Genomic DNA, 26,036 nt, shown 5'->3' with positions numbered 1-26,036 from the left:
AATCAAATCTGAATAGTCAGTTTTTTCTCCATATAATGAAAGTGAATGGTGAACATGTTGGACAAGCAAGATTTTTGGTGACTAGGGATTTAAATTGTCTGGTTCTCAAATTGTATGACTTCAGCAGACTTTGAATATAGTGTGCAAGTCATAAAGACTGCTGTTATAATGCTATTTTGTTCTTTCTGGATCATGACATTCTGCTCTCCATCCACTTTCATTGTATGAATGAAAGATTCTGAAGAACTTCTCTTATGGTAGTTCATAAAAGAAAGGAAGTTATACAGTGTAAATCTATGATGATCAAATTGTCGTTTTCAGGTGAACTATCGCTTTAAAGATAAAAGTTGACAAATTCCATCCCTAATGGCACTCTTTTTGAAAGGAATAAATCAACAGTGTCAAACCCGTTGCCAAAGTATGATTTATGCATTTCTCTCTCCCTGAGCATTTTCCATGCCATCCATCATACTGGGCAAAATCCCAGAGAACATGGGTTAAATTATCTTCACTTTACACATCTGCAGTGTGTCAAGGGGGTGGGACATCTCTGAAGTTAAACAATAATCTAAATGTCATTAATCATTAGTCCACACTCCGTCTCTTTCTCCAGCGGTCTTTCTCAGAAGGTCTAGGAAGGTCTGTCTTACGTGGATGTCTCTCCGTCATTTCCCAGCACACTCACATGTTTACTGTTGACTGGCTGTGTGTCTCCATTCGTGGCAGGAGCCTTGGTGACTGTGTGCACACGAGCGCTCTCTTGCACGTCACACGGAAATATCCATCCTCCCCAAGGGCTCTGGCACTTTGAGGGTTTGACACAGAGATGTATGGGATATTCATGGTCTGCTTGGCCTGCTGTTCCAGAACTGTAGAAGTGAAAACAGTATGTGAGAAGTCAGTCGCTAAAGGCCTTCAATTCCATGTGGCTTCTGCCCGATGGCTGGGCTCTGAGTTCTCATTAGACATTCAAAGTTGCTGAAAAAAAAACAAAAAAAAAAAACAGATACACACACACCTAAAACACATTCTGAATAAATATTGGGAACAATCCCATCACAATTACAATTTACAGTAATTGTTACATTTGTGTTTGCATTCATTTTAATTGATTTTCTTTATTAATATACAATATGTAGTATATATTTATTTAATAATAGTGTCTATTATCTTCTTACAAGAGCACACTGGACAGAAACGTGGATATGTAGAATGTTTATGTAGGAATTTATAGAATAATTATTTCATGAAAAACAGTAATGCTTTGAAAGATAAAGCATGCAATAAATACGCAATTCCAACTGTAAATGTTTTGTCTGTGAAAGAAGAACAGATTACATTTGAGTAAGCTTTTGCTAAGTTAGAATGCTATCTACTGCTTACCAGATTTTCATGATAAATCCCATCAAGAAAGGTAATAAACAAAAACTAGCGTTCTAAAAAAAAAAAAACACTGAATAAGGCATGGCTTATTTTCATTAATGTAAGTGTATGTAAGTGTAATGGCAGAGTAATATTCACGTGTAGGTAAAACTTTAAACAGACAAGCAAATAAATACAAACATATACATACATAAATTAATAAATTAAAAGAAAAGAAAATGTGTTAAAAAATCTATAAGTAATCCAAAGTAGAAAGTAAAAGTAATCAAAATATTAAAATAGCAATATACTTAAAGATACAGAATGCTGCAGACATGACATCAATTTTTTAGATCAAAACTCATAAATAAGTTAGCATTTTAGCAACTCCATTTCCATTATCTTAAAGTCAGTGGGTTTTTAGTTATTATTATTATTTTTTTTTTTTTACATCAGTCATACCACATTGTATGTCTTTCTTAAAGCTTTTACTTGTCTTAAAAAAGTGACTAAATTGGACTCCAGAGGCAGTCCGGGACATTAAACATCATTCCGAACAAGTAAACTCATCTACTTACTAATTGGCTTTTACAGCCTTATTGTGTTTATAATTGCACTCTTGTAAACTATTCTATCTCAAACTTTTAGGAAAAATGTTTTTCAGTTGTTTCAACTAAATGAGTTGTCCGAAGCTTAATGGTGGTGACGCTGAAGTCATGCGATTGTGATTTATTTAATTTATAGGCTACACTTAACTTTTACTTCTGGTGATTGTATTTAGACTTTAGAAAATATAAAGTTGCGTTCATTTTTATCTTTTTTTTGTTTTTGTTTTTTTTTTGTGAACCAAATACGTAAGAATCATTTGTTGGTCACATCATTTATTTTCAGTTATAATTCAAAAGCCAATGGAAAAATCCTTGTAGGTTTTTGACTATATAGGGAACAACGATGATGACCGAAATACACCATAAATGCATTTACATTTATTAGATGCTTTTATCCAAAGCGATTAAAATGCATTCAGACTATACAATTTTTTTCTTACTAGTTTGTGTGTTCCCTAAGAACCTCTCTACCGCTGGGCCACAGGAACCACAAACAGAACATTGTTTACTGACTGACACTTGTCATTGTCCTGCTTCAGAGTGATGTGACTGCTGCCACCCATCATGTTCTCCAGCAAGTGCTCTGTGAATATGTAAGGATCATTAGTTCAAAAGGAAATTCAGCAACAGTTGTGTTTGAGTAAAAAAAAAGTGACCTTGAATTTACATTTGAAAGATTCTGGCAATACTGTTGAAAAACAACCTCACAAGGTTTTACGCTGGACTCTTCAGAGAGTCTCTTTAGAGTGGTATTGCCTTGTGATGACACAGGGCTGTGTTTAGCAAACATCCAACCTCCTTTTCAGTTAAAGAAACCCTAGGTTTGTGAAATTTGGCCCCAGTCCTGAACTGCTAATATTGGAAGCTATTGTGGTGCACAAGCATAAAGGAGCTTGCTTAGGGAAACCCAAAACTGCAGGCTGCTCCTGATGTTCCTATGCATCATATTTAATGTGATAATTTAGTGCATGCAACCTTTTTTTCGACATAAACACCACAATGATAATATGCACAATCTCCATTGCAATAAATAGATCAAATAAAAATAAAAATAAATCACTAGCAGTAACATTCTGTCATTTACAAAGTACTGGTTTGAAAGTAATAAACAACATAATTTAAGTTCTTTTCGGGGTTATCAGGAGAAAATGACTCAAAATGCATATATGCGTTAATCGACTTCAAAGGGTTAACCTTAACTGCATTATTACTGTGACTGTAAGTGAGTCTTATAGTGTAGGATATTAGTGGCATCACACATGCAATAAACATGAAATAAAATATAATAAAAAAATGTAAACATTATTGTTGTAAACTCTTGTCAATAAAATAATTATTAAATAGACATTTTAAAATAATGTAGGTTGTTTTATTATTTTATTATTTTTTATAAAAATTGTAAATGTATGTATTTTAATTATTATTTTTTTAGTTTAAATAAATAAGTTTGGAACCAAATGTTGGTATTTGGTTATTAATAAAACACTAATATTTGTCTGATTATTTTTCTTACAATATCCTTGTTAACAGGATTGAGCTTTATGACTGCATTACGCTACGATTTATGTAAAATGAAATACATTTAACTTACCGTTTCCCTTATTGAACGAGCAGCACCAGTCCAAATCACAACCAGGACATACAGTAGTTACTTCCAAGAACCTTCATTCTCTCCGATTCTCTGTGGTGGAATGAGCTTCTGACCTCTGATATTTGAAAGCATCAAAAGAAATCTAGCTATGTTTTATAGTATGCTAACTTTTTTGTTAGATTATTTTCATCAAACATATCTCATGGATCTCAACAAAATAATGACTTACAAAAGAGGAACAAAAGCAATTCATAAAGGAGCCAACAGTATTTGGTTTATTTGACAGTGGTAACACTTTGTTTTAAAGACCAAATTTTAGCTATTAATTAGTTTCTTATTAGCATGCATATTACTAGCATATTGGCTGTTTATTATTACTTATAAAGCACATATTAATGCCTTATTCTGCATGACTGTAGTTTAGATCCCTTAAGCCAACCCATAAGTTAGGAGTTTGTTCAGGGACAACTCTTTTGTTAAAAATGAATATGTGTTCCCTGTATACAAGTGTATACTTATCAAGCTAAACTACTTGCGATTAACTAACAATGACTGCATGTCATCAAATTTTAACCACAATAGCGAGTCTTCATGAAGCATTTTCAAAACTTCTCTGCCTACAAAGAACATTGATAAGTCATGTTCAGTCATGTAAAGCTTCTTTTATTCTTTTCTCAACAGTGGTATTAGAGATATGAAAGAAGATGCACCAAAACATCACTAGAAATATCAAAGGATCTTGTTGCAGCATCTTAACATGGGACCACATTAGATTTATTTTCGGTCCGAAGCATATCAGAACACAATTTAAAATGAATTGTTGTCACAGCATTTCCTTTGCCAGACAACCTGAACAGGGAATTTGTGCCAGCACACTGGGCTTTTACATTTTCACAGGTAGATTATTAGTGGTGATTGTGACTACTTTTACTTTAACCAAATAGTGTTGTCACAAATTGTCAGAAGTTGATACTCTTGATGCCAAACTCTATACCACTACAAAAACTTATTTGTTATTTAAGACTCCTTTTGATAATTTAAAAAGCTTAATATGAATGCAAATGATTAAAATCATGTAAAAGTGTAATATTAATGCAAAAGATTAATTATAAGTTGAATGGCATGTAGCCATTAAGAAAAGTAAACATTACTTGATTTATTAAATGTATTCATGGCAAGTAAACACTTAATAAAATGACCAGAGGCATATTACAAGCAACATAACAGAGTGCTTGAAGTTTTTAATTATCTGCGTTTTTATAGGAAGCATCGTATGCTCACCAAGTCTATTTAATACATTAAAAACAGTTAATATTGGGAAATATTATTACGATTTAAATGTAATCTTTTTAATGCATCCTTGCCAAATAAAATGGACTGACGTATAAAAATCTATAGATTTTTTATCATTGTGGTCTGGGCAGTGTGTAAATGAACACAAGATTATTTGTTCACAGCTCTGCCTTCACAACCATCCGAGTAATGGAAGCATAAGGAGAAAACTACAGCTAATTTAGCCTTTGTCAAAATACAACAGAAGGAAGTCAACCTGGGAGGAAATTAGACTGATGAAAAAGCCATGACACTTTTTTTGTTCCTACATGATTCATTTCCATGTGCAGCATCTGTTGCTCCATCTACCTTTTCTGCTTGTGTGTGTGTGTGTGTGCGCGTGTGTGTGTGTGTTTAACACCACCTTATTTCAGTACATGTAAATAAATTCACACTCGCTCTCTCCAGAACATTTATTCACATCATTTTTACACCTCCAACTGTTGGTGTGTCCTAACAGAGATAATTTTAGCACTGCAACCATTGATAGGAAGAGGAAAAAAACTCTGCCAAGCTATGTTTACATATCTTTGTCAATAATTTGAATATTTCTGGTTGCCAAATTGCTCTTAACTTCACTGCTGTGCATGCTAACAGATGGAATTATGTGTTTTATTATGCCAGCTCTCTCTCTCTCTCTCTCTCTCTCACTCTCTTTTTCGTCTTATATATGTGTGTGACAGGAAGTTTCTTTCAGAAATCTTTTGAAAAAGGAGCCCACACATGCGATTGCATGGCAGAACGACTCTCCTCTGTTTTTTAAAGTTTTACTGCCAGCAATCTGATTCGTCTCTCCTCCTCCAGTAAGCAGCATGTGTGTGTTCTTACCCCCATCAATAACTTTGCCAATGCTGTGAAATATGATTACGAACACAGAGACTTTGTTGACACTCTCAGCGATTTTTTGCTGTTCCCGCAGCTTTCCTCTAATTTTGTCTGTTCGCTCATTGCTCCTGTTCTGAGAGGAAAGAGAGAGAGGAACGTCCTGAAATAAAAAGTTCTGCCCGCCCTCAGGCTTCAGGCCCTTGGAAATGTCTGCATGTACTTTGCAAAACTCTTGTGTTTAACAGTAAAAAGCAAACAAAAAAACTAAATTGCGTAGGTTTGTGGGACACATTTTAAGTGCTGCCAAACCGACCACATGGAAGTGCCCACTTTAACACTGAGCTGTCCAAAAACGCCCAAATATAAACAGCACATAAGCAAGTGAATGAATGCACACTTGTCAGCAAATTTTAAGATTGTTAGCAGGGGTGGATGTAACGAATTACAACTACTCACAGTACTGTAATTAAGTAGTTTTTTATAAATATAGATATTTTTATATCTTATATTTTATATAATTTACATTTACATTTAGTATCCTTATTTAGCAGAAGCTTTTATCTGATGCAACTTACAAATGAGGACAATGGAAGCAATCAAATGCATTTACTTGACAGTGATTAAGTGAAATGCACCAGGAAGTCAAAAATCAACCATCAAAGATGAATGGACAATATGTCAAATTTGGGTTGAAAGTAAAGACCCAAACTATGTTTGATGAAGCTCCAACTTCATTAAATATCTCCAAAAACAGCATTACCAGCTTCCCTTATCACAAACCAGCAGTTCTTTGGATTTATTTCTGTTATACATTTACAAAAGTTCTTATTGAGATTAAGAGAGGTTTAGATGTTGTGTCTGTTTAAAAGTAATAGTTTGGTTAGACGTCACCATTATGGTGATCAGTGTTAGTTGGAAAATTTAATACTTAGACAGTTTTTTCTCTTGCTGCTGTATAATGCTTGTAAAAACAGCAAGATAACATTTGAATTGATGGTGTTGGTTGTTTGCTGATGATTAAAATATCATCACATAGTGGAATGGTTACCTGATTTCATCCAGTCTAATCTCTGGTATTAGTTGCACATTGTTTATCACAACTCGATAGTTCAACAAACTGAGATCCAGCCGAAATTGTATTAGATCATTTCAAGAATAAAACAAAAACTTGTTTGTGACACATACATCAAGAATCAGTGTATGAATCTCAACAATGGTGACATGCTTCATGCTGCAGTGTATTGTGGGTGTGTCACACAAAACTCATCATTACCTCACAGAATGCATTGCGGCATGAAGCATGTCACCATTGTTGGGATTCATATTCTGATTCTCGCTCGAGCTTGACATACAAAGTCTGGGTTTTTCACTTTTAATCAAAATGTGACCTCTGAGCAATGTAAGCTTTATTGGAATGTAAGAGGTTAATACAATGTTATCAATACACATTTTTCAAAGTTTTTAGAGAATGTTATCCTACCTTTTAACAAAATGTTCTGGGAACTAAAATAAAACTTGCCACTGAAAACATTCCCAGAACATTTCAAGATGGGTAGTCTTCAGTGATGGGAATAACGGCGTTATAAATAACGGCGTTACTAACGGCATTACTTTTTCCAGTAACGAGTAATCTAATTGATTACTCTTCTCATCTAAATAACGCCGTTACCGTTACTGCCAAAAAATGTGGCGCGTTACTATAACTGATGATGAAGCTGTTCTTTTTTTTCATCAGACCAACTAGATCTCTGAGCGAGAGGCAAATACTTTTTTTTACTGTTCTTCCTTGGTTAGTGGGCAGAGCACGAGACAAGCGCATAAATGCTGACGATTGGCTGAGGTAGAGTAAAATTTCATTGTAAGCCAATCAGAGGTAGAGTTGGGCGGGTGTTCGAAAGCACGCATAGATGGGAATTCGGCTCTTTTGACTCAGCTCACTGAAAAGAGCCGGCTCTTTGGCTCACAAACGGCTCTTTAAATGACTTTGAGTATAATATTTCAATTTTTATTACATAATTATTTAATTTCTATAGGCTAAATTTGAAAAAATAGAGTCGGCTCTTCAGATATGCGAGCCAGCTCCCGAAGTTCAACTAAAAGAGCCGGCTCTTAGAGTCGGCTCATTCGCGAATCGCGAACGACTCATCAAAAGCTCATTCGCGAACGAGTCAATCCATCATCACTAACGCTCATTCGCGAACGACCCATCATCACTAACGCTCATGAATTGCGAACAACCCATCATAACGCATAGTCGGACAGGACAAGACACACAAGGAACAACACAAGCCAGTCAGTCAACGAGAGACAGGTATGGCGACGAGCCCAAATAATCCAACAGTAGCCTTCTCTAAATAGAAGTATATACATTACTTTTTCCTTCAAGAATTTAAAGAAACAATAAAAGGAAATATCAAAAGTTCCCAAAAATCTATCGTGTTATTTGCATTGATCCACTATATAAACATAATATATACATACATGGCATTTGATTGGAGGCTAGTCTCACTTCAGATGTGTGTACAATGTTTCATGTTTCTGTTAATAATGTATTGTATTAAGTGTCCATTTCATTATACTATTCAGATTTATCATAAATAATTGAACATGCACATGTATTTTAAGTTCCTTTAAAGAGGGGTAGAGGTGGGGTCACATTTGAGCATTTAAAATTAAATTTTACATGAAAGTAACGCAATAGTTACTTTCTTAAGTAACTAGTTACTTTTAAAATTTGTAACTGAGTAACTAATTTAGTTACTTTTTGGAAGAAGTAACTAGTAACTGTAACTAATTACTTTTTAAAAGTAACTTGCCCAACACTGGTAGTCTTGTGGTAAACAAGTAAGCCATGCAAGTCAGTGTAGTGAAAAAATAATAAAATAAATAGTAATAATTGTCTGTGGTCACAATCTTTATTTCAAATCTTAGGATTTCCTCCAACTCTGGAATGATATTTCTCACTATGATGACATCAGTTTGACAGCTTGGGGAGAATCCACTTGTTACGTCATGAGGTAAAGAATTCTTTTTCCAGGTACAAGCCTCTACAGTACTCCATGGCTCTTCAGCTTGGCTCCTGGTGGGCCAGTGTCCTGCAGAGTTTAGTTCCAACCCTAATCAAACACACCTGACCAAGCTAATCTAAGAATTCTTGTCTATTTCTAAATTATGAATAAGGGTTGAGAGTAAACTATGCAGGTCACTGGCCCTCCAGGACCAGAGTTGACTAGCCCTGCTATACTTATTTCACTTGAGGATACTATCTCAACACTAAGCAATATTTAATTATTACATATTTAAGCTAAGCATTTAAAAACTTGCTGTCTACACTAGTCTCCATGCTCACCGCATCCCAGACAATAATATTTCAATGATTAATAAAAGGTGAATTACTGGTTATCTGGGACTTAAGGTTAGGTTTTTTTTTTTTTTTTTTTCATTTACATCACATCATGAGGTTATATTAGCATGGTTTGTTGTTTTTGGGGGGCATCTGGTAAGTGAATATCCTTAACCATTGCCCTCCAACCATCAGTCTGCTACGAGCAAGAGATGGATAGGACGTGTGCTAAAATAAAACCCCAATCTTTATTCAATATTCAGTTTCACTCGGAAATACATCCCAACACTGAAGTCAGTTGCGACTTCTTGGTCACTGGGACTTTAATACTATTTTCTAGGTATTTTATTGAAGTTAGATAAATAGGATAAAAGTGTTTTATTGAAAGTTTGATTTGATTTTAATATTTATTGGTGATTCATTAAATATCGCCGGCTAAAAAATAACTAGAATAGTTGAATAGTGCTGTTTTGACACCAGTAGTTTTACTTGTAATTGAGTATTATTTCAGAAAAGTAACAGTACTTGTACTGAAGTACAAATTTTCAGTACTCTTTCCAACAGGACCACCACTGATTGTGAGAGGATAGATTTATATATATATAAAAAATAAATAATAATAATTATAATAAAAAAAAAGATAAAATAAGCTACAAAAAATTATCTAACCATTATGTAACTTCACATAGATTATGTTATTGACAATTTACATGATCATGATGCTGTAGGGCTAGATCACTACATCTTCTATGTGACAGTAATTAGCTGGTCCTGTACTTTTCCATTTGTCCGTCACATATTCTCAGTATTGATCAGCTGTCCACTGTCAGATGCCGGAGGCGTTTTTGTCAATTCATCAATGACATGCTGATCGAAGAGAGAGAGTGTTCATCGCTATTTTTGCCATCGCTTAGCAGAAGTCCGCCTGGGCTTTTTCTCGTGCCGTGTTCAGCGGGAGAGGTCACACGGGGGCTTGTAAGCTATGTTAAAACGCGGACCATCTTCAATATTAACACACTCCAGCAGATCAGGATCTTCTGCCCTGCTGAAATAATACAGCATGAATTCACATTCATTAGTGCTAGTTTGGTGTTGGTCTAGATGGTGGAAGTCTGAACATGCTGTTCACCAGCATATTTAGCAAGCATGGTTATCTCAACTATTATTGTCTGGCTGGTGAAGCAAGAAACCTTTTCAGCAGGACAGTTGCTCAACATTTATTAAAAGCACCAAAATATCACTTGTTTCAGAGGATTCTGCAAAGCCTTGGATAAGAATTCAGTAAATCCATAAGCCTTGGTTTGTCTTTAAATCTTTAGAAGTCTTTTCCAGCTGTGGATTTCAGGGTTATTATAGTAACTTAAAAAAATGTAACTTAAATAAAATAAACATTAAATAAACATGATAAATTAAATTAAGCAATTTATATATAAAAAAAAAGCTTAGCCAACATTTTTCTTGATGTACTAAAATAATTAAAACTGATATAGAAATTATTACTAAAATAGTAAAAACTTATTATACATTTAAAAACGTATAATAAAATACAACAAAATTGCAAAAATAATTAATATAAAGATTAAAATCTAAAAATAAATTCAAAATATTAAGTGTCACTGGCCCACCGGTGGGCCCAAAGCCATTACATATTTAAAATCATAATATTCTATTCTAAAAATAAACTAATGACAAACTATATATTATTGGAGACCTTAGAGATTGTACTTTTTATATTTGACCACTGTTTTATTGTTACATTACGTAGTGACAGTAATTCATTAATTTAAGAAAATTTAGCAAAAAAAAAAAAAAAAAAACCCACCAAGAAGTTGGCTTTTGTTACAAAAAGCTAATACATACACATACAATCACACATACAGTCACGAAAGTATATATATATATATAATTTTTTTTTTTTTTTTTTTTTTTTTTTTTGGCTGCCAATAATTCAGACAAAACATCTTTTCTAGTTTTTATCAAAAACTTTGATAATACATTGAATATGTATGTTTGTATATGTATGATTGATGTTGCAAGTATTCAGTGAAAAATGTAATGCATGTCAATTTCATGATCATTGTATTTCATGTATGATCATTGTATTTCAATTCCATGTATGCAATGAAATTTCTGTAACAATACTCTAGTAGCAATGTTTGATTAAAAAATAATTTACAACCTATCTAGAATGTTTTATTGCTGTTTGAATAAAAAAAAAAAATTGTAAATCATATCAGTCGTCCCTTACAATTCATACAAGGAGCATTACTAGTACCTAGTGGACATTGTTGGTTTAGCGACTAAAAATAACACAGAAACTTCATTTTTTATGATATCAATGTCAAATTTGGAACACAACTTCTTTAGACTTAAGGCTTTTCATTTGACATGAAATTAAATTCAACACATTTTTTTTTATAAAATATAAATAAATATTACATTACTTTTAAAACTATGATAGTATCTAAATGATACTAAAATAAAAATGTTCATGTTATTTGGTTGTAGGTTTCATGAGAAATTATTAGCATTCAAGGGAACTACCATTGCATTTTGTCACATGTGACTTATGCTGCACTTCACACAGTTTAGTTTTCATCTGTTTGTATGGAGTATTTGACCATGCAGTGCATGCACTTTTTGGTGGAAACTAGACTGGTGCAAAATAAGCAATTTCCAGTTACTTTAACAAACACCAAGAATTTATGAATCCGGAAAAGAGTTGACTGTGCCAGCGAACTCATATGGCACAAACAACAATCTGCAGCTGTTAGTTCATATAGGAGAAAAAATAATTGAAGTCTTCTTTAAGCACCAGTATGCAGCTGTCTGCCGTTGTGGCTCCTTAAGGTCTGGAAATTTTGGGCCCGAATCATATATACTGTATAAGACTGTAAACAACAAATTCTTCTAGCTATGCAAACTCAATTCCATGCTTTACTGAACTACAAATTGAATCAAAACAAGCCTATAGTTCTTAAGAACTATTTGCATTTGAAGCAGTGCTGCAAAGTCTCCTTTAGCAAGGATTAGCAGAAACTACATCTTCTAAAATACTACTATTATACAGATTTTACAGACATCAGTTTGTAAATACAACAATTCTTGAAATCGATGTATTTTGCAACCTGAATATCCCAGTGTATATCATAGTCGAACACACAGCCTTTATTTGATAGTGTGCCTGCACACAGGCACTTAACACATGCACTACAAAGATTCATTAATCAGCGTCTGTGCTTTTTCTCTCCAAAAGTTAAGAACAATAAAATTATCTTTGTACGCATTTAAACTAGAGTTATGGGTATTTCATTCACATATAAAGAACCAGACTCTTGAAGAGAAACAGCTACTCTTCTACATTGTTGAACTGTGATTTAGACATTTTATTCACCTTTTCACGGGGGTCATTTTGAGAGACCTCAAGTTCATATCCAAATCAAAATGCAGTACTCATCTATTTACATCATGAGAGTGCAGTTCATTAATATTTCAAGCATCTCCTCTGGCGAACCTACCGACAAAACAAACAAGCTAGGCTATATATTGTATTGAGCAGTAAGGCTAGTTGAAGAGCTGCATAAACCTCCTGGAAATTCCATCAGAGATACAGTTTAGTCACAGAATGAAAAAGCTGTGTTGTGCGGTCAGAACAGCATTTCATAGCTCAGGGATGGATGGTGCTTTTCAACCCCTGGACTGAATGCTCAGCGCAGACACACCGATGAACTTTACCATGAGGACAACAGATCTTTTGTCCACAAGTCAGGCATACAAAAGTAGAGCTTCACATGGCCATGGAAAGCAAGATGCAAGACAGAGATAGACTGAGATAAAACAAGACTGACAGAAAGAATAAAATCAATAGTTGATAAAATCACACACATACACATGATGAAACCATAAATAAATACATAAACATGTATTAATTATCTATTTACCACCTATTCATTAATTTCTAATTATACATTTGTTTATTAAAACTAATCAAAAATTTTTTCCATTCATTGAATAAAGCGGAAATAAAATTCAATAACTTAAAATTTTAAATGTTGCCTTGGCAAAACTACAACCGAAATAAAAATAATTGCTATATATATATATATATATATATATATATATATATATATATATATATATATATATATATATATATTCAAATAAATCAATTTAAGCATTCAAAGTGACTTACAGTGCATTCAACATTTTTACCGGAATCGAACCCACAACCCTGCGCTGCTGATGCAATGCTCTACCACTTCACCACTTAACATAATTATTATTATTATTTTTTTTTTTTACTAATAAATATGTCAAAAGCACATTAAATAACAAAACCTAAAGTAAAATAAATACTGAAAATGTATAAATAAATAAAAAATATTAATACTATAATAGTAAATTAATATATAAATATATATAGTAAGGCTCCGATTATTGCATGAATTTATCAGACAATTTACCATATTCATTTATAGCATCAAAGAGTAAGTTCAAAGTTGTATTTTCAAATAAATTATTAACTGTGAACAGTGAAATGGACGGTAAAAAGCCACTGCTGCCAGATTTAGCAGTAAACTTTAGCTGGCATCACTCTGGCTTCTCCTGGCCATATATCATTCAGCAGCACAGACCGAATCTGCTCAGATCGTGTGTCAGATGACCCATAGCAGAGAACAGTCCCTAGATATGCCAAAGTTTTTGAAGTTCATGGGACGGAATCTAATATACATATTTAAGAGGTTTGTTTGTGGCATTTAGACACATGGATGGTATAATGTTTAATTATAATTCAGCTCTCCACTCCAGTCTACCACACAGTGTTAATTTTGACACGAAATTTTAATTTAGTTTTAGTCTTAGTCTTTTGACTATAATTCTTTTTAGTTTTAGTCAAGTTTTAGTCATCTGATTTGTTTTAATTTTAGTCTTATTTTAGTCGACTAAAATTGCTTGGTATTTTAGTCGACTAAAATTGCTTGGTATTTTAGTCGACTAAAATTGCTTGGTATTTTAGTCGACTAAAATAAGACTAAAATCAATAACAGATTTACTAGACAATTTTTTACAGCTGGTATAGGAAACAAACTTAAACAAAATATATAAAACACAAATTCAACTTTATTTCAACACAACTGTGTCTTTATTTCGATTCAAAAGCTTTCATGCAGCAACAAACACTGTCATGATAATGTAAACAATAACTAGCTGCCAATTGACCATCAATAAAAGAAAAATAAAGTTAGGTCCAGGACCTTAAAGCTTACAGCTGAGCTGAACAATAAGTGCATACATTTAAAGTAAATATTTAATAAGTTGGCAGCTAGGTGGATAAAAAAAGTAACAAGATTTTATAAGGTATTCATTTGTCTAGCAATATTGTATGTTTTAAATACTACAATATTGCTAGATTTGTATGTATAATGATAGGATGTGAACATTCATGTTTCACATGACTAATATAGAAATATTTGTGATATTGTCAACAAGTAGAACATTATAAAATATACTAAACATTAGTATTAATCAAATGTATTTATCATGATATTACGTATTAGTATTGTGCTCGCATCTAACTTGAAGAAGGGGCTATTTTACAGTACTTTTCAGTTCGTAATATTTAATGCTACAACATCTACGCACTGCACTATTCCAATTTTGCTTAGCTCAATAAACAAAAGAACATCGTTGTAAAATTACATTTGAGAAAATGTCCGGGTGGCTCGTCTGTAAATGTCTTTTCAAATTGGTTGTGTTCTTGCCACGAATGAGCGCTCTGCGTGCTTTACACTTTGTTTTGTTTTGTTTTGTTCGTCGTCAAACGTGAAGTGAGCTGTGGACATTTTGTCGCTCTTTTAGACAGTAGGGACTTTAAGCAACAGCTGCGAATGGAACGGCTACAGCGACCGGAAGTTTGCCGTCACACCGCTGTAGCCAAGAACGTAAAAGTCACTAAGCAACGGTAAAACAGAACAGCGCAACGCAGCATTAATTCATTTATTGAGATCCAAAAAAATATATAATTTAAAAAAGCAAGAGAAGGATTGCTTTTGGCGTTAAATGACAATCTTTTGTCAGAAGAGGAGTTTTTAATATTGTATGATGTAAATAAGTCTAAAAACATAACATTTATTTACCTAACCTCTCACGTTGTAGCGACTCCGGCAAATCAGCTGTTCTCCCGTAGTAGACCGTTAAATTAGAACGTCACAAAGTAGCAGTTAAATTCGCGCAGGCGCAATACAACGCCAGAATGGCGTTGCCGTTCCACCAGAGGCTGTTGCTTAAAGTCCCTATCACCTCTTCGAATGCCGACTTCCCGGGAGCTCATAAAAACTGAAAACCTTCGCTTCACGTCTCAATAAGTCAGGCTCTGATTGGTTCTCTTCTCTCATGCAGTCTGTTCTGTTTTGCCGGTTCTTTTGTTCATTCCTCGCATCTCTGCCGTCTGCTGATTTGATTTTCGTCACAGTCTATTTTCGTCTCGTCCTTTATTCGTTGACGATAATGTCAATCAATTTAGTCATAGTTTTAGTCTCCATCAGTGCCTTCTATTTTAGTTTTCGTTTCGTTTTCGTCGGCAAAAATATATTCGTGACGAAAATAATGACGAAAATATTTAGTCAACGAAATTAACACTGCTACCACATAATGTCTTGTAAAATGAAAAGCAGCACGTTTGCAAGAAACAAAACCATCAAGACATTTATAAATTAAAAATGTTGCTTCTGGCTAAAATTAAAGTCCATAATATATAATAATGATTTCTTCAATGTAAGTTTACTCTACGTTCAAAACACTGTGTATTTTACTCTAGTGCTGTGCCATGTCTCATAGACCCCCATTATAAGTGCATCACTACAAATATTACTTTGTTTGTTTTTACAAACTGATGGATGAGATAAAAGTACCTTCTGTGGCAGAACAGTCCTTTAACTTTGACTTATAGCTTCAAATGTCTCTTCCTGAATCACAGTTTTCACCTGTAAACAACTGAATTCATCTTATCTGTTATACATCTGTGCATCTTGAAGTCTATACAATCTTCAAAGGGAGAAAGAGAGAGTGACAGGCTGACATGCATCACGCATCATCCTCTCATTAATACACACTGTACACTGTGTCTAAACTTGAGCATTCCTGTTATAATCACACTTCTGCTGTGAAGACAGTTTTGTTGATTATAACCCCAGCGTTCTAGTCTGGACACGTCATTTGCTTGTAACACAGACGGGATGTTACTCTGTGCACATAGAGCTGTTCAGACGTGACGTCAATTTGTAGGCCGACACGGAAGACTAGTTCACCACGGGTTCCCTCAGGAACTTCTAATGGGTTTTTAAAGTAGCGGTTTTGGATTTGTGAGTAAAATAAAGTTTGAGGTCAACATGACTTTAAAAGACCTTCCCGTTTCATTCTAGAACATCAATTCCACACAAACCTCAAGATGTGATTCTCGTAAGTGTGCTTTAAAACGGAAGTTCTTCACAAGCAGCTTTTGCTACAGTATATGTATAAACGTGCTTGACAAATCCATTTGTTACATCTTGTTACATTGCTAACACAATAGTTTGAAAATCCACATTTGTACTAAATGGCTAATTGAAATGCTTTAATCTAGTGAAAGCAACTGTTGGAGATGAGGATGTGCCAAACAATGCATTTGAGTATAAATCGCAAACTATACAGTAAACATTAAATAATTCCAAATAAAAAATAATTACCAAACAGGAATTATGTAAAATATATAATTATTTGAAATCGTCTCTAGGTTACGTATGTAACCCTAGTTCCACGAGGGAACGAAACGCTGTGTCGAAAACGCTTTGGGGAACACGTTTAGCATGAACGACTCTGAATATCATATCTAATCTGTCTTATAGAAGAGCGTGACGGCACGGGCGGGGTGACGTAAGTGACCAGGAAGCTATTAAGGCATGAGCCGCACAGCTGGCGTCAGCTTCGAGTACCAGCAAGCGCCGGCAGGGGTGCCGGGGGTATGGCCACGAGACGCAGTGTCTCGTTCCCTCGAGGAACTAGGGTTACATACGTAACCTAGAGACGTTCCTCTTCAGGAACTCGAGCTGTGTCAAAAATGCTTTGGGGAACGAGTACCAACGCTGCCAGACTACCAAACCCCTGCCTAGTGTGTATCTGAACAGCACAGCTTAGGATGAGAGGATTGAAGCACCTGGAGAGATTGGCATGTCTAAGCCAAAGAATTTTGCGAAAGTAGAAGGCGTGGACCACCCCACAGGATTGCAGATGTCCAGCATGGACACACCTGCTAGGAAGGCCTTGGAGGCCACCATTCCCCGTGTGGAGTGAGCCTTGGCTCCCGACAGCGGGGGACGACCAGAGGACTCATAGGTGGCGTTGATAGCCTCAAATATCCAACGATTAATAGTCTGCTAAGAAGCAAGAGAACCCCTCTTGGGGGGACCATAGCCTACAAGCAATTGGTCTATTTTTCTACACAGGGCAGCTCTGTGGACATATATACACTCAGGTACAGCTGCGAAAAGCTGGGGGTATCGCTGTCAGCTTGCAATGGTCCTTTTCATAACTCAGAATCTCCTGTAACTAGATGTGCGAATGAGGCGAATTCGCATCTACCGCGCCGCGAGACCTTCAGACGTGCTTAAACGCATCTTTACATTGACTTAACATTGAAATCATTCACGCCAGACGCTCTATTCACATTTGGTGTGAATGCAGCATGGTCGCTTTTGATGTCACTGGGTTTTATAGGCGCGTAAAATTGCTGGTATTTTCTGTCTAGCTTTCTCAAGGTATACTGCACTTTTGGAATTCTTTATTTTATTTTTCTAGTTGTTTGTGAGTTTTGTTACATCTATATTTTTTAATTGTTTAATTATTTTAAAATGAATAGTGTACATATTTGGTTAAAATCGATTCCCTATTTTCATTTTCGAAACTTTTTTTGTTTGGTCCGATCGATAGTGCAATCGATTTTCGAACTAAAAGTGACAGCCCTACTTAGGAACATATCGTGCTTGAAGGTATATGAACTCTTTTGTCATGCCAGGTGCAAAATCAATATAGGTAGGGGCCACTGAGAGGGCCTGCAAGTCTCCTTCTCTCCTCAGAGAGGTAATGGCCAACAGAAAGGCGGTTTTAAGAGTCAGATGTCTGTCTGAAATATCTTGAATGGGCTCAAACGGAGGTTTGCACAAAGCCACTAACACCACAACCAAGTCCCATGGGGGAATACGGGACCATACTGGAGGTCTCAGCCTCAGCGCACCGCGGAGGAAACGTGTAACTAAGGCAGGGGTGGGGAACATTGATCCTGGAGGGCCTGTGTCCCTGCAGAGTATAGCTCCAACCCTGAAAAAAGGGTTGGAGCAGAGCAATAATAAATAAGACTGACAAGACAGAATGACATTCACACACAGAGCGCTTGCTGAAATACGCAAAGCTGAAGCCAGCTGTGCGGCTCGTGCCTTCATAGCTTCCTGGTCGCTTACGTCACCCCGCCCGTGACGTCACGCTCTTCTATAAGACAGATAATATATGATATTCAGAGCAGAGAGCTGCACGGGTCTGATTTTCTAAATCCGCACCCGCCCGTATCTGCAGTGTTTAAAACCGCATCCGACCCGTTTTCCGACAGCGGCACTAATTAAAATCCGCACCCGACCCGCTTAAAATAGAACCGACACCCGACCCGCACCCGAAATCAAATCAGTTAAGCAAATCACATTAGAAACACTTTTTTCGAATTTTATTGCCAGGTCATACAGAAGTTATTTATGGAAAACTCTTTTTAAATTCAGAGTCGTTCATGCTAAACCTGTTCCCCAAAGCGTTTTCAATGCAGCTCGAGTTCCTGAAGAGGAACTGAATATATACAGTACTTATAAATCCTGAAAAATATTATAATTGGAAAATGTAAATTGGAAAATCTGTTGGCAAATCTGAATTTATAAGTCTGAATATATATATATACTAACACTTTTATGCAATGTTAATTTTAAAGAATTTCAGTAAGAAAAAACTAAATCAGGTTATTTGTACCAGCAATACATTTCTTTTCACCGATAAGAGCCAGCAATAAAACATAAAAAGTATAAATAAATCCAACTAAAACTAGTGATAAATTTAATGTGATCAAGCTTTAAAAGGCACACTCTAGTTTTATTGCATTACATCACTCAAATATAGATGGGCTGGTGATCCTTTCATTTATTCCATTTATCTCCTATGTTTATATCCAAAGCAGAGTCTTTATTTTCTAATAAAGACAATTCCCTCAATTCATTCTGTATGAGCCAATGAAGGATTAAGCCTTACATCTGTCCCATTAAACAGCAGAAAATGCATTCAATAACATTATCTTCATGACGTTTTCTCAGAAAGCTTGATCGGATAGATGAAAAACACTTAGAATGTGCATGTGTGCAGAGAGAGAGCAAGAGAGCTGCTGCACAATGACAGGCCACAGAGCTTTTCTACTCCATATGTTCTGATAAATAAAAACAGGGATTCTACAACCAACCAGGATACAGAACTTCCGGAAGACATGGAAAATAACTAATAAAATACTTTTTTATAATTATATATATATTGAAAAGAACTAATTAAGGCTATTTATTTGTGAAATATTGTGAAATATTTGTACAATTTAAAACAACTGTTTTCTATTTTAATATTTTAATATCCCTGTGATACAAAGCTGAATTTTCAGTGTCATTAATTCAGTCTTCTGTGTCACTTGCTCCTTCAGAAATCATTCTAATATGCTGAATTGCTCAATAAATATTAATTATTATTAACAATGTTAAAAACTGTTGTGATGCTTAATAATTTTTAGTGGAAACTGTGATACACTTTGATGAATAGAGAGTTCAGGTTTTTTTATGTAACAATGCAAAAGTCTTTACTGTTGGATTTAATCAATCTAATGTGTCCTTGCTGAATAAATCAATTAATTTATTGGGGTGGGGGCATCCTATTGACCTACCTAATAACATATTTTGATACCATTATTATGTCCTTTACAAACATAAATAGTGTAATTGTATTTTTCTTCTCAGTGAATCAGTTCACAAACTATAGTTTGCAGTAGAAGGTCTATACTAACTGTATGTACTAATCAAAAAATGACTAGAAATTCACAAATGTCTGATCACCATTTTAGGTAAAAATAAATATAAACAGCAGATTTGTGCAGATGCGTTCTTCTAAAGGTGCATTTTTCCATTCTTGAGTTACTGATGCCATTGTATAAACGTGCATTTTCTGGTTATACATTATTAATTTATTCCACAAGTGAACGACTTCTGAGATCCACTGTAGCATTCGTCTGGTCATGTAATCTCAACATGATGCTTCTGCTCTGTCAAATAAAACAGCTTTTACGAGGCTACCGACATGACTGGAGTCTGTTCACCGTGTTCAAAAGCACTATTCATTTATTTATGAATAAAACTTTGTGATAAGGGAAAATTTGACTTAAGTCGTATTATATAAACATCTGACAGATTTTGGATTTGCCTTGGAAGTGCCTGGGCTATTATGAAGCACAATACCGCTGACATATGTCACAGCTGCAGGTGTTTGTTTGATTCAGGTTCGATGTATCACATGCGCTGTTTGTTTTTGCAGGCATTCATGATTCAAATTCAGTGTTCCGATTATATTGCTGGTCTGTGGTGCGTGAAATGCAGGATTGCCACCTAATGGCAGCCGGAGAGAGTGTGCACTGCTGCTGTCACCTCTTTAATGTGTGGACGTCTGACTGTGTGTGTTTGTGCGTGTGTGTGTGTGGGGGGGGGGGGGGGCATCTATATGGATCACTCTCTCAGCCAGTGAGGGGGTGGAGTGTGTACTGGCAGAGAAAGCAGATGTTCGCTGCTTTTGGAAGACACACAAAGTACTCATATAGAGAGAAAGAGAGAGCGAGGTGGAGAGAGAGGGAGACGGATCAATGAAGATGTTATAAAAACAGTAGAACCTTTTTATGTTGGATTTCCGTTAAGCCGCAGGTGAAAATGAGAAAGTATGCCACTGATACACAGTCTCTTTGCATCAGCAAAGACTCATCACAACCTTGAATGGAAGAAAAGAAAAATAAACAAAAAAAGAGGGGGAAAGACACAGATATCATAATTTCAGTGCAATTTTTTACCTTGACATCATCAAGGTAAAATTTTGAATGAAATATTAAAGATCCAGTGAAACACATGGTAAAAGTTATGTTATTGTTAGCAAAAACTAAAACTAATAAGAATCATTTTTGGTAATTGAAATGAAGCTAACTAAAATATGATACAAATATTAGATGAAACCCTTAGTTGAGACATAAGTTGAAATACTAACATCACTACAACTGTAATAATAAATAATAGGGGTGTAACGATACGCGTATTCGTATTGAACCGTTCGGTACGACGCTTTCGGTTCGGTACGCGGTACGCATTATGTATACCGAACGGTTCGTTGGACTAATTCATTATATATAAAAAAAAAAAAAAAAAAAAAAAAAAAAAAAAGAGAAATATAATGATATGCGTTCAACAAGGTAGCCCAATAACCCAAACGACGTAACAGGCAACGCCCCTGACACTCCCGAAGAAGAAAAAAACACCAACTTATATGTTTATGTTAGGGTACTACTCAGTCAGGCGCTCGCTCACTCAGTACGCGCTGAAGGCTCGTTGCAAAATGGCCAATGTGTTTAACATACCAGAAAAAAGAAGATCCTCCAGTAACCAACAGGTCTGGTGTTTGGGTGCACTTTGGATTCCCTTTAAGCTATAATGGTGATGGCAAGAGAGTGGTGGATAAAAAAACAACGGTATGTCGCATCTGCAACATGACAGGGTACACCAGCGGGAATACAAAAAAAAAAAAAAAAACACCAGCGTGAATACTTGAAACATGTCAACTCATTTACGCTGACATCACCTTATTGTGTCAGTATCTGGGAAAAGACGAAAAAAATGAGAAACAAGCACGCAACAAACTATCCCTGCAGCATTTAGACACCGGTATTATAGCTTACAGGGAATCCAAAGTGCACCCACACCAGACCTGTTGGTTATTTTAGGATCTTATATTTCTGGTCTGTTAAATGCATTAGACATTTTGCAACGAGCCTTCAGCGCGTGCTGAGTGAGCGAGCGCCTTAGGGGCCGTTCACATATCGCGCCTAAAAACGCGTGGAAAACGCTAAGCGCGTCTTTCTCCTCCTTTCCAAAGCGCTCGGGCAGAAGCGCTCATGAGGCGTCTGTCTTTGCTAAGCAACAATGACGTGCTCTCTCCATGAGACGCGGAAATTTCAGCGAATGATAAATGGATTTGCAAGCTCTAAAAATCGCTTGCAGTAGCTCTGCTACTAAATTTATTTCAAAATTGCAATCCATATACAACTGTGAACAGCTGTTCCTTCATCTTGGCTGAGTTTTCAACGTTGTTACGGGAAAGGATGAAGCTGATTGGTTAGTTCTTGTCACATGACCCGCGGTGCGCTTGCAGCATTCTGAAAAGTTGAGATGTTTTTACATTTTGCTGTATCTAAAACGTACCGAACCGAACCGAACCGAACCGTGACATCAGTGTATCGTATCGAACCGAACCGTGAATTTTGTGAACCGTTACACCCCTAATAAATAAACCTAATTTTAAAAAAAAATGAGGTTTTTATATATATTTCTATAAAACAAAACTCAAATTTAAATTAAAATTAAATATATAACAATAAAAGCCAATTCAAAATATTAACAACTACAACAATACTACATAAATAATACTACAGTGCATAACTTCATCATAATTGTGATTTCTATAAAGGCTTGAATGCAGCATCAGAGCTATTTAAGCTAATGAACTGAGCCATAAATGTTGTGTGACCAATCATTGCTGAAGTACAAGAAAATGCCATCAAGCAAACACTGACTGGCTGATGGCACCACAACCTCAATAGTAAAAGATGGCAATGAATGATGGTTGTTTGTTGTTTGGATAAAACAAAGGTTGTATTGACACAATAAGTGTGCTTAGTAATGGAGTCTGTGGCAAAACCATTCATTTATTTTTCGCCTGGGCTGATTCTGAGCATCTGTCCTCTCTAATTAACTCCAAACCTTTGAAAAATCCACACCACATTGTACACTGCAGGATTTCCACAAAAAACAATGCAGTCCACCCACAATATACAGACTCACTCATAGCAGTGCACGTGTCCTCATCCTCACACTTTCTTGTTATCCTTCTTTTCATCAGGCAGCTGGATCCATTACATTCAAAGTGAAGGAGGTCTTCTATCAAATTATGGAGACGAATGCTCCGTTTGCAATGCTTTATACATGCAGAAAGAAAGAAACAACTGTATGAGAGAGGGAAAAACAGAAAGGAAAGCCGTACTGTCCTTTAAGAAAACACACACCTTTGTTTCAGTTTTCCAAGAATCCCTCCATGTTCCTGCTGGTGAAATCAAATTAAGAGAAAACTGCAATGTACCTGTCAAAGCAGACAGGGTAATTAATTCCACAGTAAAAGCTCAAATGCGGTTTTAAACTCTTCCATCATGGTTAAAAGAACACTCCACCTTTTTGCTCCTTTTTTGAGTTTTACCATTTTCGAATCCATTTAGCAGATCTCCGGGTCAGGCAGTGGCACTTTTAGCTTAGCTTAGCTTAGCATAGATCATTGAATCTGATTAAACCGTTAACACCTAGATCAAAAATGACCAAAGAGTTTGGATATTTTTCCTATTTAAAACTTGACTCCTCTGTAGTTACATTGTGTAATAAGACTGACGGAAAATTGAAAGTTGCGATTTTCTAGGCCGATATGGCTACGAACTATATTCAGGTGTAAAAATCAAGGAACTCTTCTGCCATACCATGGGTGCAGCAGTCGCAAAGATAATTTAACCTAAGCTACTATTAAATATTGTGGAAACTTAATTTTCTGTCAAGGTGCTTTGTAATGATTTGTGTTGTAAAAAGCACTATACAAATAAACTTGAATTTAATTGAAATAAATTGAATAATACTCAGCACCTGAAAATAGTCCCCAGCAACTCTGCTATTGCTGCAACTACACTAACTAGCTAGGGACTATGCTAATTACTTCAAAAAGGAACAAAGTAAGTTAAGAACCTAATGACTTTTTGAACACTTCTACCATTTGCCATTGGTCGTTTCAACAGATTGTCCCACCCCAAACTAAGATTATTGGTTAAACCAATGTTGCTTTGCAACACTATCAGCATTTGAATATGCCTTCTTCTATACTGTATAATATGTGGGAAAACAGTATGGCAAAAGTGTAGTATATCCAAATCCATGAGCTGCAACTGGATCACATATTTATAGTATAGTAATTTAAATATGTCAAAACTCACAGTACTGGAAAAAAACACTTCATGACTTGCTACTTCCAGCATGAGTCTGAAGGGTACATATCATGAAGTGAGTGAGTGTGAGTGACATGACATAAAGCCAAGTATGGTGACCCATACTCAGAATTCGTGCTCTGCATTTAACCCATCCAAAGTGCACACACACAGCAGTGACCACACACACACAGAGAGAACCCACTCCCATAGCAGTCGGCAGCCATTTAACCCTTAGGGGACTAAGCCCTATTTGGTCCGTTTTCTCTATTTTTACATTTCGGCCTATAAACCATATGTAATGAGGATGGACCACCATGTATTTGGTATCAATGGATTCAGAAGACCCTAAGCTACCATAAGCATGCTTGCAATATGTTTATATAAAGGAAGTATGAGTGAAAAATTTTACAATAAACTAGAGAATTTCAAAAACGAAAATTTGATTTTTGTCATTTATTACTGAAAAACACACAATATAGAACAGTTTTTGAACAAAGAAAATATATTTTTTCAAACTCTTTGCTTGACAGAAATGTGTTATTGTTTAATCAAATGTGTAAAGAACAATTAAATAATTAACTTTTTTTAAAACAGTCCAAGGCATGCCAGTGAGCAAAGAAAGGCCTCTCCGGCCTTTCCAGTAATTGTTCCAGAGCTTGTTCTGCCGTAAATCTTTTACTGCTTGCCATTTTGATAAAACAATTCTGTAATAATGCTGTATCTCTCTCGAATTTATCTCTTTGTGCTCGCTAACACTCTGATCGCTTTCTGCTTTCTCCACGTGATGCGGATTCTCCGATCGCTCGAATTTATCTCTTTGTACTCGCTAATACTCCGATCGCTCTCTGTAACACACCGATCGCTTTCTGCTTTCTCCACCCTGATGCCGATTCTCTGAACGCTTATTGATTACATGTCTTTTACTATAGTCCAGCCAGCTTTTACAAGGCTACAGCAGAGCTACACAGTCCTCTGAAAGGCTAGAAGACATAACCTTCCTCTGATTGGGTTAGAAAAAGACTCCTCCCCGCGGCAATTTTTCCATTGGCTGTTGCGTGTTGAATCTGCCTAACACAATCGTTTTCATTGGCCTGTTTACGCAGTGGTATTGCGCAATAAGGGAAGTGTTTAATATACAAACTGAACACCGCTGTTTTCAGCGGAATCTGAGGAAGACGGCAAAAAAAACCGCATCTCTCTATCATTAATAGTTTTTGAGATAACTACACATTTGTAAAAGTATGCCATTTTGGGCGGTACCGCCCAATCCGTCCCCAGAGGGTTAAGCTGCGGTGCTCGGGGGAACAGTTGGGTTCCTCATTTGTGGATTTGAGGGTAGAGAGACTACTCCCCCCACCTACAATTCCTGCATGCCCAAGACTTGAACTCGCAACCTTTTGGATTATGGTTCTGACTCTCTAACCATAAGACCAGGCAATGCTTTTCCATAGTTTTTTTGTCCAATTTTGGTGAGCCTGTGTGAATTGTATCCTCTGTTTCCTGTTCTTAGGGGAAAGGAGCAGCACTCGGTGAGGTCTTCTGCTGCTGTAGCCCATCTGCTTCAGGGTTCGACGTGTTGTGTGTTCAGAGATGGTATTCTGCATA

At 35.8% G+C, this 26,036-nt stretch overlaps 1 protein-coding gene across 1 annotated transcript in view; it reads right to left on the bottom strand.

Annotated features, from left to right (window-relative positions):
- LOC113087268 (proline dehydrogenase 1, mitochondrial) overlaps positions 1–26,036 on the bottom strand; it is a 60,110-nt gene that overhangs the window by 3,847 nt on the left and 30,227 nt on the right. Inside the window, 4 exon segments of the mRNA XM_074559898.1 lie at positions 651–869; positions 2,442–2,553; positions 5,722–5,851; positions 12,190–12,245. Coding sequence (XP_074415999.1) covers positions 651–869; positions 2,442–2,553; positions 5,722–5,851; positions 12,190–12,245 — 517 coding nt within the window.

The sequence above is a fragment of the Carassius auratus genome, chromosome 5 (assembly GCF_003368295.1).
Source record: "Carassius auratus strain Wakin chromosome 5, ASM336829v1, whole genome shotgun sequence".
Classification (NCBI taxonomy): domain Eukaryota; kingdom Metazoa; phylum Chordata; class Actinopteri; order Cypriniformes; family Cyprinidae; genus Carassius; species Carassius auratus.
Note: the sequence above shows the minus strand (reverse complement) of the source record. Positions and strands in the feature narration are given on the sequence as shown.